General features: G+C 33.7%; 2 protein-coding genes across 4 annotated transcripts in view; one reads left to right on the top strand and one right to left on the bottom strand.

Annotated features, from left to right (window-relative positions):
- The window catches only part of LOC145312121 (uncharacterized), a 76,986-nt gene extending 68,246 nt beyond the window's left edge, over window positions 1–8,740 (bottom strand). For both annotated transcript variants that reach the window (XM_080151265.1, XM_080151266.1), the window contains exon 1: window positions 8,534–8,740. In XM_080151265.1, coding sequence (XP_080007391.1) covers window positions 8,534–8,600 — 67 coding nt within the window. In that variant the 5' untranslated portion in view covers window positions 8,601–8,740. The remainder of the gene's footprint in view (window positions 1–8,533) is intronic.
- The window catches only part of Rpn13 (regulatory particle non-ATPase 13), a 136,956-nt gene that overhangs the window by 68,782 nt on the left and 49,004 nt on the right, over window positions 1–19,170 (top strand). The window lies entirely within an intron of this gene.

Below are 19,170 nucleotides of genomic sequence, written 5' to 3'. Positions count from 1 at the left end.
TTAATCGTTCAACTATTTTACTTCCATTGTCTTAACCCTTAAGATTAAATTAAATTATTTTTTTAGATGAGCCATTGACCAATGACACCCAGTAGACCAAGAATGTACATTTTAATCTCATTACTAGATAATGCTTTTAAAAGTCTAAATGATATTATGTACAGATTAGTAGAAATATTCAATTATTTGTAAAAACAAGAAAGAAAAAACATATATTGTACAGTTTAGTACTGTACGCAATCGGACTCTTAATTAGACTACCATCCTAACTTTTGGTCAATTTAGTTAATACCACGACCCTTGGTCAAAGATTTTTGCATTTGTCTTTTCATGTTTCCCAGGGAGGGAGGGGACATTTGACTTAAAATTACACTTGTACCCATAGTTTAAAAAATAAGTTCTCTAATCTACTGGCTTAAAAACTTATATTAGAACTTCTTAATTCTTCAAATTTATCAATAATATTTTTACCTACAAAGAGGATACTTTGATATTCATTATTGGGGATGTACAACAATTTCTCATCGCTTGTCTTATCCCTTGAGATCCCTGATATTTTCTCTTTCAATGTTTGTGAGAAAGGCTTGAACAAATAAAAAAGACTTGAAATGAAATGGCCCGTGTGTTGTTTCTTATATGATGAAATGCATACACACACACACACACACACACAAACACACAACACACACACACAAAAAAAAACACTTTCTGAATTTAGAGTTGCAAGTCTTTTGAAAAATAAAACTTTTGGTTGATATAAGAACTTGTAAAAAGTGAAGTTTAACTGTTTAGATTTCAGATATTTTCTACATAAATCTTTCTCAGTTTTTACAATAAACTATATTAAAACAATGGGCCTTAATTGATAAGACAATGGATGATAAATTGATGTGAATATACCCCCAATTACAACAAACAAAATTAATTCTTATGTGGATTAGTATTATTGGTGGTAAAGTTAGAACACTGCAAGTTTTTACAATCCAATGAAGATTTAATTTACAAATACCCAAATTTTGCAACATAATGTGTTTAAAAACTTTGGGGACCAGTAAAACTCAAAGTAGTATGTCCCCTGTCTCCTGATGTAGCTAGATTAAAAAGTTATAAATAAGTTTTGTCCTGCCATTTTGAGTATTAATCATTTTTCCTAAACCATATATTAATTTAATTAAAAAGGCAAAGCGTCCAAATTGTGACATTTTGATAAATGAAAACAGCATTGTTGGCTTTGGTATCCTTAATATAAAGATTATTTCTCACATTTTCTAAACCCTATATCTTAGGCCTAGCGGTTACGCCCCTAGATGCCTCTAGTGGCACTTAGAATTTTTTTTATATCTAAATATGTCTATGTTGCGTTTGACGTTTATGTTTCGTTGAACTCTCTTTGTTAAATCGAGAAACGTAAAAAAATTAGATTTTTTGTGATTTCTCTTGGTAGGATGGTGGTACCCTCCCTCAAAATAGTTATAAACATTCCTGGGACGTATGATAATCTACCCTGTTAAGAAGAACCCGATCGGTTTAGCAATTACCGAGATCCTTCGGTACAAACAAACACACAAACAGACATCCTGTTACTTTAGTATAAGGATTAACAAAAAAACAGTCGAGGAATATAAGTATGAGATGAAGCTAAACAAATCCGTTGGACAAACGAACATTGACAAGCATATAGTGACTGCACTGAACATAAAAGACACATATAATTATTTTGAACTCCGAGCAAACATTTTTACTTACCCACTAATAATTATTTTTACTGTGAAAAAAGTTTTTTTTCGCTGAGATCAAGTGTAAAATGACCACCTATAATATTTGGATATACACGGGGAGGGAGGTGACAATGGACTGTAGATTTTAATGGTCCCCAAAATGTTATTAATTCGTTGGCTTATAATCTTTTGAAACTTTTATAAAACCTTGATTGGGTAGTACAAACTATTCCACAAATAATTCGAATCCAATAAGGGTAATTTTGTTTATCAAAATTAAAAATTAACATCAATTTATCATCCATTGTCTTAAGATTCGAGAATATGAACTTTAAAGTAAATAATATAACAACTTTATTAACTTTAAAACATTTAATCCATGGATTCAGTATTGAATGTGAAGGAAGAAAATAATGGATTGCAGCATTGAACATTGAACCTGATGGCCTGTACAGATCCCTCCAGCTGGCAGCCTGCCCAGGAAGAGAGTCCAGCAGATGTGAAAAATACACTCACCGGAATAAAGGAAATCTATTTGCATAGTTTGTGTAAGCTAGCCTGGTTCTAAATTTAAATATCTTAGATTTCTAAATACATTTTAAGAAAATTTTGATTTTTGTAATGGTGAATTCTAAGACTATTGTGCATATTGTTGTAAGTGTTGCATCTCTTTTGTCAAGTCTTAAAGATAATCTATTTCTTTGTATTCAATTTATTTTGCTATTTAACTTGAACGATTTTTCAAATACATTATGTATTGATGCCCGATCTATAATTTCAAATATTTGTTTATCTGATTTATTGACAAAGACCAAATTGTGTCAAAAATGATCTATTTGACGTCATAAAAATGAGGGATTATCCAACTCTTTTTTAAGGGTTTTCTTTCCAACTTCTTCTCTCATCAACCTCATTTTTATGACGTCGCATGGATCATTTTTGACACAATTTGGTCTTTTTCTTAAGCATATTGTCATCCTTGTTTATATAACTGGATACAAGATAATTTGAATATTAGCTATGACATTGTGTATCATAAAAACTATAATCTGCCTTTCAATTTACTTTTTGAGTGAGTCTACTGTGTAATGTGTACCTTCCTTCCTATGCCTTGCACAATAGATATAAAAAGTCTAGATTAACCATCCCATAAGTGGACCAAAAGTAACACATTGTAAAAATAACCAAACCATCCTATGGGTTCAAAAGTTTACGCATTTTTGTACGAAAGGTTATTATCTTTTTAAGTCAGAGTAATTTCTTAGGATAAAGCTTTGCTAAGGATATTTATGCAAGGATCTAAAGGATAAGACAATGGCTTATGTAAATTGATGTACATCCCAAACGATAATACACAAAATTGCCCATTATGTAGATTAGAATTAGTGATTGAAACGTTTGAATACTCAACCCAAACCTTTTAAGCCAACGAATAAGAAAACGTTTTTTTGGGGGGTATAGTGTAATCAACAGCCCATTGTCCCCTCTCTCCGTAATTTAATAATGTATTACTAAATAAAACAAAAATCTTCGGCTGCTAAAATATTCCTTTTTGTATTCGACGGATTATTATTGTGTCTAATTGAGCATCTAGGGAAATAAATCTCTATTTTGCACACACTGGAAAATTGGTTTGTAAAAGTTTATGCGCGGATTAAAGTTTCTCTTTAACATTTTGATCTGGGCAATGCTTCTCAATGGTTTCCGCCACCAGGATTACCTCAGAATTATGCAAATTTGTTTTTAGATTATGCAATTCTGCCATTTTTTGCAGTTTTCGACAAAGTCGTTATTTATTAATTGAATAAAGTAATTGAGGGAGAGAAGACGTTAGACTGTAAATTAAACGAAAGTTACATAATTTTTTGGTGGTAAAACTTATGGTTTGGTGGTTTTAACTAGCAGTGTTCAAGCTTTTCCACCAATAAGTTTAAAGTACGAAGGGATAAATTGATCATTATTGGGGGTGTACATCACTTAATTTATCGTCCATTGTCTTATGCCTTATGATCCCTGTATTTTATCTTACTTGCAATTTGACCAGATAAAAAACTTTTTTTTTATTTTCTTGATTCATCAGATACGAAAGGTTGCGCCCCTAGCATTTAAAGGATTGAAAAAATATCCTAAAACCATCCCAAGACTTAAAGCTAAAGATAAAATATCCTTAAACCATCTTAGGACCTATATAGAGCTCTCCTAATATTGAGAAGCTATTTTATGTAGTAGTTACTGATATCTTAAGCTTCAGACAAAAAATCCTTACTACTTTACATGATAAGATAAAAAAATAAAAAGTAAAGAAGCTTTTATCATAAAGAGCATAAAAAACATTTGAGAATACTTCAAAAGAAACAAATTTAAGAAGTAAGGAAACCAGGGTTCCTAAGGGATAAGACAATTGTGATGTAAACCCTCTAAATACGATAATAGTTATTTCTCGCATCCTATTATAAACGGCTTTTCGCGGTTATAGAATGTACAATTATGAGATTAAAACTAGTTTTTTTAGCCCCGAGGTGCCGAAGGCACCGGCTAAAAAAACCTGGTTTTAATCTTATGATTGTACATTTTTATATTCGTAGAAAGCTGGATTCGTATGGATGAGAACCGGTTCCTATCCACCGGATTCGAATGAATACGAGAAACAAAATTAGGTCTTCTGTAGATTAAAAGGGAAAAAGCCTGGACAAGGAAAGTTTGTACAACCCAATCATGATTAAAAAGAAACGCCAATGTTATTAAGTCAACGAAAGAGAGATCATGTTTACAAAAACCCTGTGGACCAGAGCTGGATCTTTAAATCGTTTTAGGGGTGCGCTGAATCTGGGCGATTCAGAGGTGAACCGGAGGTGCGCTGATGGTGCGCCACAGCCACTGCTATAAAACATGGATCTTTAAAAGGTTTTCGGCGCAGTGTTGCAAGATAGCTGGCGACACTCAATAAAAATATTCATACGAGCCGGGACAACTTTATTACTTAAGCCGGGTCAGTAGGTATTTTATATAAAACAATATATAATTTATTTTAAGAATAACTATAAAAAATTTTTCACGATAGTTTTGCAATAAAATATTAAACTAATTTCTAAAAAAATATTTATTTATTTAATACAGTACACCCCGGATTGGCGCCAGTACCGCGCAACTGGGCGCGCTGATTCGCCCATGCCATTTCGATTTAAAGATTAATATCTAATAATCCAGTGGTGCGCTGAACTAGATCGCCCCGATTCAGCGCACCTCTAAACGATTTAAAGATCCAGCTCAGAATAATTTACAGTCCAATGTCCAGTCCCTCCATGGGAAAAGAATAAATAATATTTTTGTTTGCAAAATAATATTTCAAATTAGAACTCCAAAATGTAATTGAATTTTCGGCTCTATCAATTGATTTCTTTCAAAGGTAAAAGTGAAAAATATAACAAACATTTATTTGGCTGTGGCAGCTTTTTAATAAACAAGAATGACAACATCCATAAAAAGCGAAACTCAGATGATCTGACAAGTGGGTGTTCACAACCATTTAACAACCAAATTCTTATTTAGCTATACCAAATTTACTTAAACTCAAAAGGATGATTAATATAGACATACTTACATTATTAGACTTAATTGTAGAGATGCATTGCTTATAATATTCCAAAACTAAAGTAAATAGGATAATTATTTAGTTTGATAAGATTTTTTAAAATCATTCCTAATACAGTGTGTTTTTTTTTATGAGAACTTTTTTGAAAGCAATTTTACCCCACTTATAGTAATCAGAATTTAATAATTAATGGCTTATTTTCTTCGTTTTTTAAGGCAATTAATAGAACAACAAAAAAATATTTCAGTTTTTATTTAAAAAGTACAGTAAAATCTAAAATTCAAAACTTAGGTGTCAACATCTAAAAATGGTTTTAGCGCATTTTTCTTATGCTCAAATAATCAACCTTTTGCAAGAATGGCTGCTAAGCACTTCAAAGTTGAGATATAGAGCTAAAAATGTATACAGATAATATTAGGGACATGTACTAGAACATATCAAAGTTTGAAGGTCATATCTCAACCAGGGAGGGAGTACTGGCCCCCCAAAGTCGACTACAGAAAATCCATTTTTTTAAGAAAAATGCGCTAAAACCATTTTTATATGTTGACACCTAAGTTTTGAAATTTAGATTTTACTGTACTTTTTAAATAAAAACTGAAATATTTTTTTGTTGTTCTATTAATTGCCTTAAAAAACGAAGAAAATAAGCCATTAATCATTAAATTCTGATAACTATAAGTGGGGTAAAATTGCTTTCAAAAAAGTTCTCATAAAAAAAACACACTGTATTGCAACAGATATAGAATATACGTGGATTTTATGCCAAGGGGAAATATTGTCATCAAATTAGCTCAGTGCTTTTATCCAGTAGGAGGGTAAGAAATGGGAAAGATCGCTATTTTAGCCAGCTTCAAGTTTCACTTTATTAGAGTACATGAAATCCAAGTATTAATAAATCCATTAAAGTTTGTATGCAATTTGTTTGTGATAAGATCTAATTTAGGTGGGGTCGCTAATTCCGATTTTGAACAGTGCTGAATTTTAGAAATATTTTTAGTGAATTAGGTATCAATATTTGTCAAAATTTATCGTTTTATATACAGCTTTCCGTGGATAGTAAAATGATACATTATCAGATTAATTCCGGTTTTGTTAGCCCCAAGGATCCGGAGGCTAAGATCCGGTTCTAATCCAGCAGATATTAATCGTTTTCGAAGCCCTACTGAAAAACCGCTCATCAATTAAACCCTGTACTTTTCAGACTCGCACACATTCTCGGTCTAATGGGTGTCTATCATCCTAATCTAGAATGTTATGACATGTTTCTACTTAAATTCAGGGTGGAAGGAGACATTGGACTGTAAATTATATTTGTACCTTTATCTTTTACAATTGTTAATTTTGTTTAACATCATTGGGGATTTATATAAATTTATCGTCCATTGTCTTATCCCTTAATATCCCTAACTTATAGTGGATGATATAGAATTGCAACTCTACCCTCATATTAACCAAAACAAGCGTAAGACTTAGTTCAAACAAGGTCATGAATATCCATATATCAAAGTAAAAGAATTGAGGGGGGCACGAGCTATATGTAACTCTACCCACGGGGTGGGTACCGACTTTCAATTGGGTCTTTGAATATCATGTAATATCGTCGAAAATATAAACACAGTTATGGAGATGCGATCCTCAATTTTCAAATTCTTTGAACGTACATATAAGACTTTTACAGAAATGCTTCGCATCCACAACTATCTATCTATGCTTGATATAGAGTCAACACTTTATAGAGTAGATTATGAATATTTGATTGACGCGTGCCCTGCAATTATCTAGTAGCAATCAGGGGCAAGACACAATTACTTTAGCTAGGCCCAAGGCATTATTTGTATCATTTTATGCATTCATAGGCCTATCTCTACCTATATGACACCATATATGGGTAACGCTAGCCTATTCATGGTAATTTGTATGTGATTTGCTAATAGTATATGTTTATTAAAGACACTATGTTTATTGTTAAAGTAATCATGTAAATAATCAGTACAAATACGTATGCCTACAACCATGCCTGATTTACGTCACATATTAACACACAGACATTTAATTGTACAGACAAACACTAAAATCCTGGTCCAAAGCTAATGTTATAGCATGTACCTCTTAAATTTAGTTAGTTATTTATTGACTCTCCAACCATCAACTTCTCTTTCTGGCTTTAAAAGGTAATGACTTAGTTGTTTGGCATGCATTGTAGTTTAAATTTAGGCCCCTTAGTACTTAGCATGAATTGAGCTTAGGCCTTGTGTTAGAACTCTAACACTTAGCACAATTCACTGCTTGGGACTTAGGGCACATTTCTGTCCTACTCTACTTATAATTTTAACACTTATCCTGTAAATATTTCCATACTTAACTTATGCACTTGTAATATAATACACTTTGTAAAAACATTTTCCTTCCTTAATACTTAATATACTTATATAATTCTGATCGAATATCAAAACCAACCGTTTATTCTTAGGTTAAAGCAACATAATACTTCGCGTGGGTCTTTTGTTGAGCTTCCACCAGCTCAACCAAATTCGTATTATACTTGTGGGAATAGAGGGTTAAGCATTCTAAACAAACGAACCGACGATGAGAATGTCTATGTGTATTGCAGTAACAGTAGGTTTTTAGTAGTACTCATAGAAGAGCGGTCTCCATACCTAAATTTGGACAAACGCCCCATTCGCACACACAGTTAAGTCGCTACAAAAGCAGAAAGCAATTTGCTAGCAGACGAAAAAAGTCCCACTTGGGCCTGGTAGTTGTCCGGGCTATACATCTTTACTTGATATATTTTTTATGAATGACAGAAGAATAAAGTGAGTTATCGAGTAATTTACATCTTCACAACAATCTTTAACCATCTATCTGTGATAGTACATTAGACAATCAAATTTTCTATTTAGAAACCTTATAAAAAAGAGTGATTAATATCTAAAAATAATCTTTAAATACTAAATATATATCTTTTATAGCACCTAAGTGATTTTTAAGATAATTAATGTTAATAGCAGCTGAGAAACTCTCATTTACCCATAATTTATAAACATTTATCACAAAGACACTAGAAAATGGAATTTGTTGAAGCTTCGTTTCAAAAACAGCTTGACGACGACAGGCAAATTCAGATTCATTTGTGTACTGTTATTTGCTCTTGTACTCTTGTGTACATTATGAGAATACTAGGTATCTGTCAACATAAAAATAAATAAAATCTACTCACCAAATTTTATATAGAGAATTATCACAGAAAGCAGAATATTTTGATATTTTACAACAACTTTTTTCATAATATTATTATCTAGTTTATAATATTGTAAAAAATAATGACTTTAGTAACCATGTTTAGTTTTTTATTTAGAAAATGTTATAATCTTATAATTTGAAAATGTCCATGTATCTGCTGTTTACATGAAGATTAGACTAAAACTAGCGGATGCAAGGCTCCCAGAGACTTGGGTATTATGTACTTGTAATTCACGGAGTAAGGTTGCTCCTGTCAACGGAGAAGGAATGGGCAATTGAGCTTCAATTCCAGGCTCTCGGAGTTTTGCGTTGAGTATAGGTTTCTAGTCTTCCGTCCGACACAATAATGTCATTCATATGCCTAACATTCAACCAACTCTCTCTCTCTCTCTCTCTCTCACTCACACACACACACACACACTCCCTTTCTCTTTATCTCTTTTTCTCAATAAATATTTTCGTCTTTCTCTCTTTTTTTCCAATCTTTTTTTTGTACCTAGATTAATCTCTTCTTATTGCATTTGAAAAATACTGAATGTACTTAGTTATCTCTTTTATAAAAGTTTTATCAATAAAATAATTGATTTATGTTATGAACGATTAAGTATGATTTAGATATGGACCAATTGGGTTATTCTTTTAAAAGAAGCTTTACATAGATCCCAGGACAACTTTAGGTCAATTTATATAATGAAAATTTGGGTTGTTGAACTTCAAGATGCTCCAACAAGGTACCATGTTATAAGCGAAACATCTCTATAATCAAGTCCTAAAAATGTAAGTAATAAGAATAATCTTAAACAGTATCCTGTATTTAGGCAGTTTTGCAACAAATTAAATTACAATTTTGTTTACACTTATGCATTCATATTCTGCTTATTTAGTTCTGACATTCGTGTTAATATTCGTATGTCCTACCGTTTTAGAGTTTCGCTTTTATGGATGTTATCATCCTTGTTTACATATAAATAAAGGAGGTATGGTTTCTTTGCTCACTGGGCACTTTGAAGGAAAGCATCCACAAATCATATTTTTTGTCCTCGAAGCTGTCATTGTATCGTGTCAAAATATAAACTTGGATTATGAATTATTAATTTTAAATGTGTGACATTTTCCTTTAGAGTTTTCTTTTCATTTTATAGAAAAATAGTTTAAATCTTATACTATATACTATATCCAAGTAGTAAGGTTTCTTTGTCTGAAGCTAAAAATCTCGGAAGTCCGATTGGTTTTTGCTTTTAATAGAAATCACAAATGTTTTGGGACAGTTTTAGGCTATTTTCCTCATCTTGCAAACAGGGTTTAAAATAATATTGTTTTGTAAATTGGAAATTCGCCTCATTTTTTCCTAAATACTTAGACCCGATTAACATTTAACCAAAACTATAAAAGATCATTTTCTATACATGAAAATAAGCTATACCTATTTAAAGTTTCAATATAGGTTCACAGAACTTGAAATATCTTGAGATATACAGTTTTTTAATACGATTTTCAATAAAAAAAGTTTATATAAATAAACCCCAAAAATATCGGAAAGTACTGTTCACCAAAGTAATGTCTATAGATATGTCATGTAAGATCTTGAAAACTACTGGACAAAGAGGATCTCAATTTTCAGTGAAGCCAAGTCTCTTTAGACAATTCCATCAGAGACTGGGAGCGACGCCAATAGATAAAATAAAATTAATATCTAATTATTGGTAAATTAGAGTTTTTAATAGAGGAGAATCAATAATTTAAAAGGAAAAATACTTTTTCACAAAATTAAAAACTAATCAGCATGTTTTAACAAAAAACACGAAACCTCTAAACGATGAAATATTTTTTATATACTTACTAGCGGTTGCGCCTTTAGCATCTAGGAACTCTGTATCTAAGGGAAGGGAAAGCAGATAAGTAGCATAAAACCATCCAAGACCTAAATCTGACAATTCCATAGCCGTTAACTTTCTCTTGACCAATGCAAGGCTTCCATACGTGGAGAACTTAATTGGATCAGCCGTTGTCGAAATCTTAAGCTACAGAAAAAAAAACATATAATAGGACATTAATTATTTTAAACTGGGGAGAATTTCTTGGCTCCATAGCGGGTTACTCTATTATACAAAAGAAAGTTATTTTTTATTTGTTCGTTAAAATTTACTAAACTGATTAAATTCTCCATTTTAGAGAAGCTTTAAATGGTTTTATGCTATCTTATCTTAATTTTAAGTTTTAGGCTATTTGATAATTTTATATTTTAATTTAAGTGGACTGCTTACGAGTCCTGATACATATTCTTAAAATAATTTTTTTCTCTCTGAGACAGACAGACAAACAGACATTAAAGAGAATCCACTGGTGCAATTTAATAGAAAATATGACATAATATAATACAGAGACTCTACTTGGCAGCCTTTTTCAAGTTTATATTTGTTAAAAGCGAAGATTTTTTACAGTTATGGTCGATCCCTAAGTACTTTCTTCTCTGACAGATAGCCCTTATCGTTAGTTTATGCAGTAGAGAACTTTCCTAACTTGGCAATATGATTCCTGTTACAGTTACAAATTAGAAGGCGTAGCAACTTTAATGCTATATGCGATGCATCTTTGTAATTAAGTCTTAAAATGTAATTTTGTCCACATTAAGCATCTTTCCGTGTTTTATATAAATAAAGCTGAATATTTGGTGGATCACTCAATAGTTGTTGATGTTTATTTGTCTGACTATCAAATTTGTTGAGCTTTGCCTTTATGGATGTTGTTATCCTTGTTCATATATATGTCTTGAAGTTCAAGTGAAATCTGACAAAACTTGAAAGCCTAAACTCTCAGGAATCTTAAGGGATAAGAAAATGGGCGATGAATTGATGCACTGTCCCAATAATCAAACACAAAATTAATTTTTTTTGTACCATTAGTTTGGGCACCAATGCTTTTAAGTCAATGAGTGTGAGAGAACAGAGCTGGATCTTTAAATCATTTTAGTGGTGAGCCAGATCAGGGTGAGCCGAATTTCAGCCAATCACAGCGCGGCATTTCATAAAATGCTTTGCTCTCATTGGTGGAAAGTTGGCTCACCCCGATCTGGCTCACCACTAAAATGATTTAAAGATCCAGCTCAGGATTATAAAAGTTGTGTACTATTGTAATTTACTGTCCAATGATCCCTCCCTCCCTGCTACCTTTTTTATTAAAGTTTCGCTGGGAATGATCTCTCCCTCCCTGGCAAAGCTCTGCAGTGCATGAAAGGGCAAGAAAATAAATTAGAAATGACTAGATTTTCATTATTTCATACATTTAATATGAAATCAGGGATCTTAAGGGATAAGACAATTAACCAAAAAGTGGGACACTGCTGATTTGTACAATCCAATCAAGATTTAATAAAAGGTTTTTTACGCTTTTAAGTCAACTAAAAAGACAATGGATTTATAATATTTTGGTACCAACTTAATCTCAGTCCAATGTCGCCTTAAATAAAATTAAAGTATCTTCAAATAAACATATTTTTGTAATAATTATGATTTATACCGTTTTTTGTGTGTATCTGAATCCTAAATTAGGTACCTGTTGAGCTGCTGAGCTGTACTTTTTAAAACAGCCATAGCCACAAGGACAGCCGCGGATCTTTTCAACAATCTGTATTTGTGGCCGCACAAACGAATGAAAGTTTCAGAGACCGACAAACTTGAGCTTGTCAGGACTTGTATAATTAAGAATATTTTTCAGAGAGGTGAAAAAATTGTTAACTGTTAATTTGACTAGTACCCAAAGTTTCATAATAACTTTTTCTAATTACTAATTTCTAATTAGTTTCAATCAATAGTTTTGATCTACAGATGGGATAATTTTGTTCATCATCATTGGAGATGTAAAAGTATCCATCGTCAATTATCTTTTCCCAGAAGATGTTTTCTTTTTACAGTTTATATTATCCAAAATACTTTTGAAAATGAAACATTTAAACATATATCACTAAAATAATATGTACAAAAGATATAAGATATATATTATTTACCGGCTGTTCTTAAAGTTTATTAATAGTTATTTCTAGCATCGTATTATAAACGGCTTTCCGCGGATAGATGCAAGACATAGTTTTTTCGTATGGATGAGAACCGGTTTCTATCCAACGGATTCGAATGAATACGAGAAAAAGATTTCCAGTACCATTTCCCTAATGTAATTTACTTTGTCCGTTGGTCTGTCTGTCATCTCTAAAAATACCTTTAAAAAACATGTGAAAGGTTTCGTGATTCCCCAAATAAATATTTATTTTTAAACAAATACTCTTTATAAAGCTCCTTGTCAGTATTCCCATCCATGATTTTTTGTGCTTTGCTACTTCTGAATGATGTTATCCTTGTTTTATCAATTGATGACTTCATATTTATGATTTATATTTTTATTGTGATATATTCATAAGAAATGACAAAATCCACGAACAAAAAGAATAGTTATTTCTCGCATTGTATTATAAACAGCTTTCCGCGGATATAGAATGTCTAATTATAAGATTAAAACCAGTTTTTTAGCCCCGAAGTGCCGAAGGCACGGGTTAAAAAAACTGGTTTTAATCTTATGATTGTACATTTTTATATTCGTAGAAAGATGGATATAAAACGATGCTAGACATAGTTTTTTCGTATGGATAAGAGCCGGTTATTATCCACCGGATTCGAATGAATCAAGAAATTTTATTACTGTTTACTTTCCATGAAAATAAAAGGTTAACAATCAGTGCAGGGGGGAAAGGTAAATTTTAACTTGCGACCATGGCTCATGGCATCCGCTTGTCGTCGGGGAGGCGAAAGGAAAACAGTAAAAGTGTCGAACTATGACGTCAGAAAAAATTAACAATTAACCAATTAAAGGCCGCTATATATTTTACCATTACAAATACTGGCTTCTCATTGGTTAATTGTTATTTTTTTCTGACGTCATAGTTCGACACTTTTACTGTTTTCGGCTAAAGGATTGAATCTCGGCCCGACAACGCGTCATAACTAAAGACGCTAAAAATGGTTCCTACTGCTGCTATGTCTGGTGCGCGACATAAATTATTAGAAGAAGCGCAACTCATTAACATGCACAGTTAGGTCTTCTCATACAAAGGTCGTGCAATTAATTGGTGGTTGTCTGTTGGATGTTACTTAACCCAATATCATTGATTGTTAGAGTATCGCATCCCATTACAAGCGGATGATGCTCTGGATTCTCTAGATGATCACTTAAAAATCGAAGGAGAATTCCGTCCTTACGTTTTTAGGTAAAACAGTACATTAGACTACAAATTTTACTAGTCCACAAAATTTTAATAGTTATTTCTCGCATCGTATTATAAACGGCTTTCCTCGGGGCTAAAAAAACTAGTTTTAATCTTATAATTGTACATTTTTATATTAGTAGAAAGCTGAATATAATACGATGCTAGACATAGTTTTTTCGTATGGATGAGAACCGGTTCCTATCCACCGGATTCGAATGAATACGAGAAAACATATTCTTTCAATTGCTGGTTTAGAAACTTTTGGAACGGTGTCTTGATTGGTTTTTCAGACTAGCAGTGTCCAAACATTTTTTTAAATAATTTAAAATTGGTAACTTTGTTTATCATAATAAGGATCGTATATCTATTTATCGTCCATTGTCTTATCCCTTCAAAAATAGTGTAAATGATCTAAATGGCTCAGTAATTTTTGTCATAAATACATTTGTCATAAAACATATGTCATAAAAGTACACTTGTCATAAAAATATTTGTCATAAATATATTAAACTGAGCCATCTAAATGAATCTGATTTTCATTTGCAGAAATCTTAGAGGTAAATTTGCGAGATCGATGGATACAAACATACAGATACTGCCGAACGGATGGACATACAGATAGACACAAAAATGTGCAGGCAGACGAACACAAACAAATATAGACGTATGTTATATTATTAGGATAATAACTATGGAAAACCCATATACATAAATGACAAGACGCGACGTTCAAACCAAAATTCTTGAAAAGTTTGAAAAAAAATGGGCACATTTGCGGAAATTCCATGAGATATGCAAATATTTTGCAAATGTGCGAAAACAAGAAAAGATTATTTTCAAAGAATTTTCTGCTCACACTTTAATTTTATGCAAATTAGATGAAAATTATGTAATTCTGCGAAGGAAAAACATAACATTTGTACACTTCATAAAAACTAGACTTTTTAACAAAATAGTTTAAGATAAAAAAGACATAAAAATAGAAATGGCATTAAAATGAGTCAAAATTATGTCAAGATTGACATTATATTGAATTCACCTAATAATTACGTTTGTTCATTTTAACGTTTTAACTACTAATTGTAATCTACAAAAGAGGTAATTTAGTGTATCATCTTAGAAGATGCACATCAATTTATCGGCAATTGTCTAATCCTTGAAAAAGAAATATTGTCTGTTCTATTCTAAGAAACTATCAAATAAAGAAATACTAAATATTTGTAAACCATAAAAGTAATATTTATTTTATGAATAATTTCAATACTTTTAAGAAAGTGTGAAGTCATATCTATAATACAAAGTAGAACGATGTCTGTCTGTCTATTTGTCTGTCTGTCTGTCTGTCTGTCTGTCTGTCTGTTTGTTTGTAACGAAGGATCTCGCTAACCTATGAATCGATCGGGTTCTCCTTAACAAAGTATATAGCTTCTCTTAGGTCCCGGGAAGGTTTATAACTATTTTGGGGGAGGGTACAATCACCCTCCCCAGAGAAATCGACAAAAATAAAAATAAAAAAAACGCCGCCCTGTGGACATTTTTTGCAATTAGCTAAAAACATAACTAACACTATCTATCGGCGAAAACAATATTTTTGATAATTATCTGATTTTAAAATAGATTGAAAAGAAACAATTTTACGTGTCCCTATAGGCCTCTAGGGGCGTAGCCGCTAGTATGACTATAATGAGATAGGGAATACATAAAGAAAATACTTTCTTTTACGGTTTTTGAATAATAACTAATAAATGTTTATTTTAAAAAGATAAATAAATAAGTTTAGTGTTCTATTATTAAAATTTGGACCACATCGATTGTGCTTTTTATGTAAGCTTTGCACTACCATCATATTGTCTGTCTGTCTATCTTTAGTGTCTGTGTGAACTGATATTTTTTTTTAGTTACAGTGTAAGATTACTGAATTAGGTCCAAGGAAGTTAGAACTATTTTTTTTTTTTTGGGGGGGGGGAGTTACCTACAACCTCTAAAGAATAATCGCACTTACAATTTTATTTTAGAAATTAAGAAGGGTTATCAGGGCTCGAGTCGTCAGGCACTTTGTAAAAAAAGATATTCTAAAATAAATGTTTTTATGTTAAAAAATAACTAAGGTATGGGGCGTAGAATATTCTAGAAATAAGACAAGAGTACGTCTAGTCATTCTAAAAATAAATAATTTAGATTACTAATATAGATTTTGTAAATGTCATGACAAAAATCATGTGAAAAAAATCAGGGAGAGAGGGAACATTGGACTGTAAATTATCAGGGAAAAGCCAATAGCCGATAAATTGATGTACATCCCCAAAATTTCCCAAAGAAATTTCCTCTTCTGTAGATTACAATTAGTGATTGAAACGTTTGGATACTTAACTTAATGAACCGACCAATCATAATTTAATGATAGTCCCCAAAGTTGTTAAGCCAACGAATACGAAAAAGTTATTTAAAACTTTGGGGACTAGAGTAATAAACAGACTAATGTCCCTTCCCTCACAAGTAAATTATACTGGTCCCCAAAGTGGTATATTTTTAAAGTTTTGGGACTTGTTCAAATTAGCATAGTCAAAACTTTTCTATCAATATCTTTAATTGCTTATCGTAATAATGTGTACACCAATTTATCCTCCATTGTTTTACCCTTGAAATCCCTGGAAAATTTAATGCTTTCTTACGTTTAGCAGGAGATAAATTAGTCATAATACAGTTAAAATATTTTAATTTCCTGGAAATCTTAGATTGCCAGAATTGATAAAAATGTTGTAGCAGCTAGCTATTCTTTAGCGCATTTTACTCAGGTATATGGGTGATTTTACAACAAGTAAAACTGTAAAAAAAAACATAAATGAATTAATGTACGGCCATCACCCAAATGTTTAGATCAGCTTCGCTATTAATAATAGTGGATATGTTTTTGCCAATTTTTGTGGCGGCTATTCTAAGACTGTGCAGCTTTCCAGGGATCTAAAGGACGAAGAACAATTGATGATAAACTGGGGTACAACCCGATTTATGGTAAACAATATTAACCCTTTCGTACATTAAATTTATCTCTGGAAAAGTTTAAACACTTACTATTTGTATATCCCAATCAAAATTTGATATATGTCGCCAAAGTTTGTAAGACATAGAATGAGAAACGTGTTTATAAAACTTTGGGGACCAATATGCTACTGTCCCCTCCCTGCCTGGTAGCTATCTCAATATGCTACTGTCCTCTCCCTGCCTGGTAGCTATCTCAATATGCTACTGTCTCCTCCCTGCCTGGTAGCTATCTCAATATGCTACTGTCTCCTCCCTGCCTGGTAGCTATCTCAATATGCTACTGTCCCCTCCTGCCTGGTAGCTATCTCAATATGCTACTGTCCTCTCCCTGCCTGGTAGCTATCTCAATATGCTACTGTCCTCTCCCTGCCTGATAGCTATCTCAATATGCTACTGTCCCCTCCCTGCCTGATAGCTATCTCAATATGCTACTGTCCTCTCCCTGCCTGGTAGCTATCTCAATATGCTACTGTCCCCTCCATGCCTGGTAGCTATCTCAATATGTTACTGTCCTCTCCCTGCCTGGTAGCTATCTCAATATGCTACTGTCCTCTCCCTGCCTGGTAGCTATCTCAATATGCTACTGTCCTCTCCCTGCCTGGTAGCTATCTCAATATGCTACTGTCCCCTCCCTGCCTGGTAGCTATCTCAATATGCTACTGTCCTCTCCCTGCCTGATAGCTATCTCAATATGCTACTGTCCTCTCCCTGCCTGGTAGCTATCTCAATATGCTACTGTCCCCTCCCTGCCTGGTAGCTATCTCAATATGCTACTGTCCCCTCCCTGCCTGGTAGCTATCTCAATATGCTACTGTCCTCTCCCTGCCTGATAGCTATCTCAATATGCTACTGTCCTCTCCCTGCCTGGTAGCTATCTCAATATGCTACTGTCCCCTCCATGCCTGGTAGCTATCTCAATATGCTACTGTCCTCTCCCTGCCTGGTAGCTATCTCAATATGCTACTGTCCTCTCCCTGCCTGGTAGCTATCTCAATATGCTACTGTCCTCTCCCTGCCTGGTAGCTATCTCAATATGCTACTGTCCCCTCCCTGCCTGGTAGCTATCTCAATATGCTACTGTCCTCTCCCTGCCTGATAGCTATCTCAATATGCTACTGTCCTCTCCCTGCCTGGTAGCTATCTCAATATGCTACTGTCCTCTCCCTGCCTGGTAGCTATCTCAATATGCTACTGTCCCCTCCTGCCTGGTAGCTATCTCAATATGCTACTGTCCTCTCCCTGCCTGATAGCTATCTCAATATGCTACTGTCCCCTCCCTGCCTGATAGCTATCTCAATATGCTACTGTCCTCTCCCTGCCTGGTAGCTATCTCAATATGCTACTGTCCCCTCCATGCCTGGTAGCTATCTCAATATGCTACTGTCCTCTCCCTGCCTGGTAGCTATCTCAATATGCTACTGTCCTCTCCCTGCCTGGTAGCTATCTCAATATGCTACTGTCCTCTCCCTGCCTGGTAGCTATCTCAATATGCTACTGTCCCCTCCCTGCCTGGTAGCTATCTCAATATGCTACTGTCCTCTCCCTGCCTGATAGCTATCTCAATATGCTACTGTCCTCTCCCTGCCTGGTAGCTATCTCAATATGCTACTGTCCCCTCCCTGCCTGGTAGCTATCTCAATATGCTACTGTCCCCTCCCTGCCTGGTAGCTATCTCAATATGCTACTGTCCTCTCCCTGCCTGATAGCTATCTCAATATGCTACTGTCCTCTCCCTGCCTGGTAGCTATCTCAATATGCTACTGTCCCCTCCCTGCCTGGTAGCTATCTCAATATGCTACTGTCCCCTCCCTGCCTGGTAGCTATCTCAATATGCTACTGTCCCCTCCCTGCCTGGTAGCTATCTCAATATGCTACTGTCCCCTCCCTGCCTGGTAGCTATCTCAATATGCTACTGTCCCCTCCCTGCCTGGTAGCTATCTCAATATGCTACTGTCCTCTCCCTGCCTGATAGCTATCTCAATATGCTACTGTCCCCTCCCTGCCTGGTAGCTATCTCAATATGCTACTGTCCCCTCCCTGCCTGGTAGCTATCTCAATGTCACGGACTTGACCTAAGAATTAGAATTTTGTGTTTGTGTGTGCAAACATATAAAAAATATATAAACTGCAAATAAAAGTAGTTTAGGACTAGAAAATCTCTATAATAGTTATTTATTGCATCGTATCATAGACAGCTTTCCGCGGACATTTCCATAAAAAATTTGAAGATTAAAACTTGTTTTGATAATCCCGAGAGGCCGAAGGCCCGGGCCAACAAAGCTAGGATTAATGTTATGAGTTTTATTTTAATATTCCCT

This window comes from Acartia tonsa, chromosome 2 (genome assembly GCF_053477335.1).
Source record: "Acartia tonsa isolate MP-2025a chromosome 2, ASM5347733v1, whole genome shotgun sequence".
NCBI classification, from domain to species: domain Eukaryota; kingdom Metazoa; phylum Arthropoda; class Copepoda; order Calanoida; family Acartiidae; genus Acartia; species Acartia tonsa.
The sequence above is the reverse complement of the archived record's forward strand: the minus strand, read 5'-3'. Positions and strand labels throughout refer to the sequence as shown.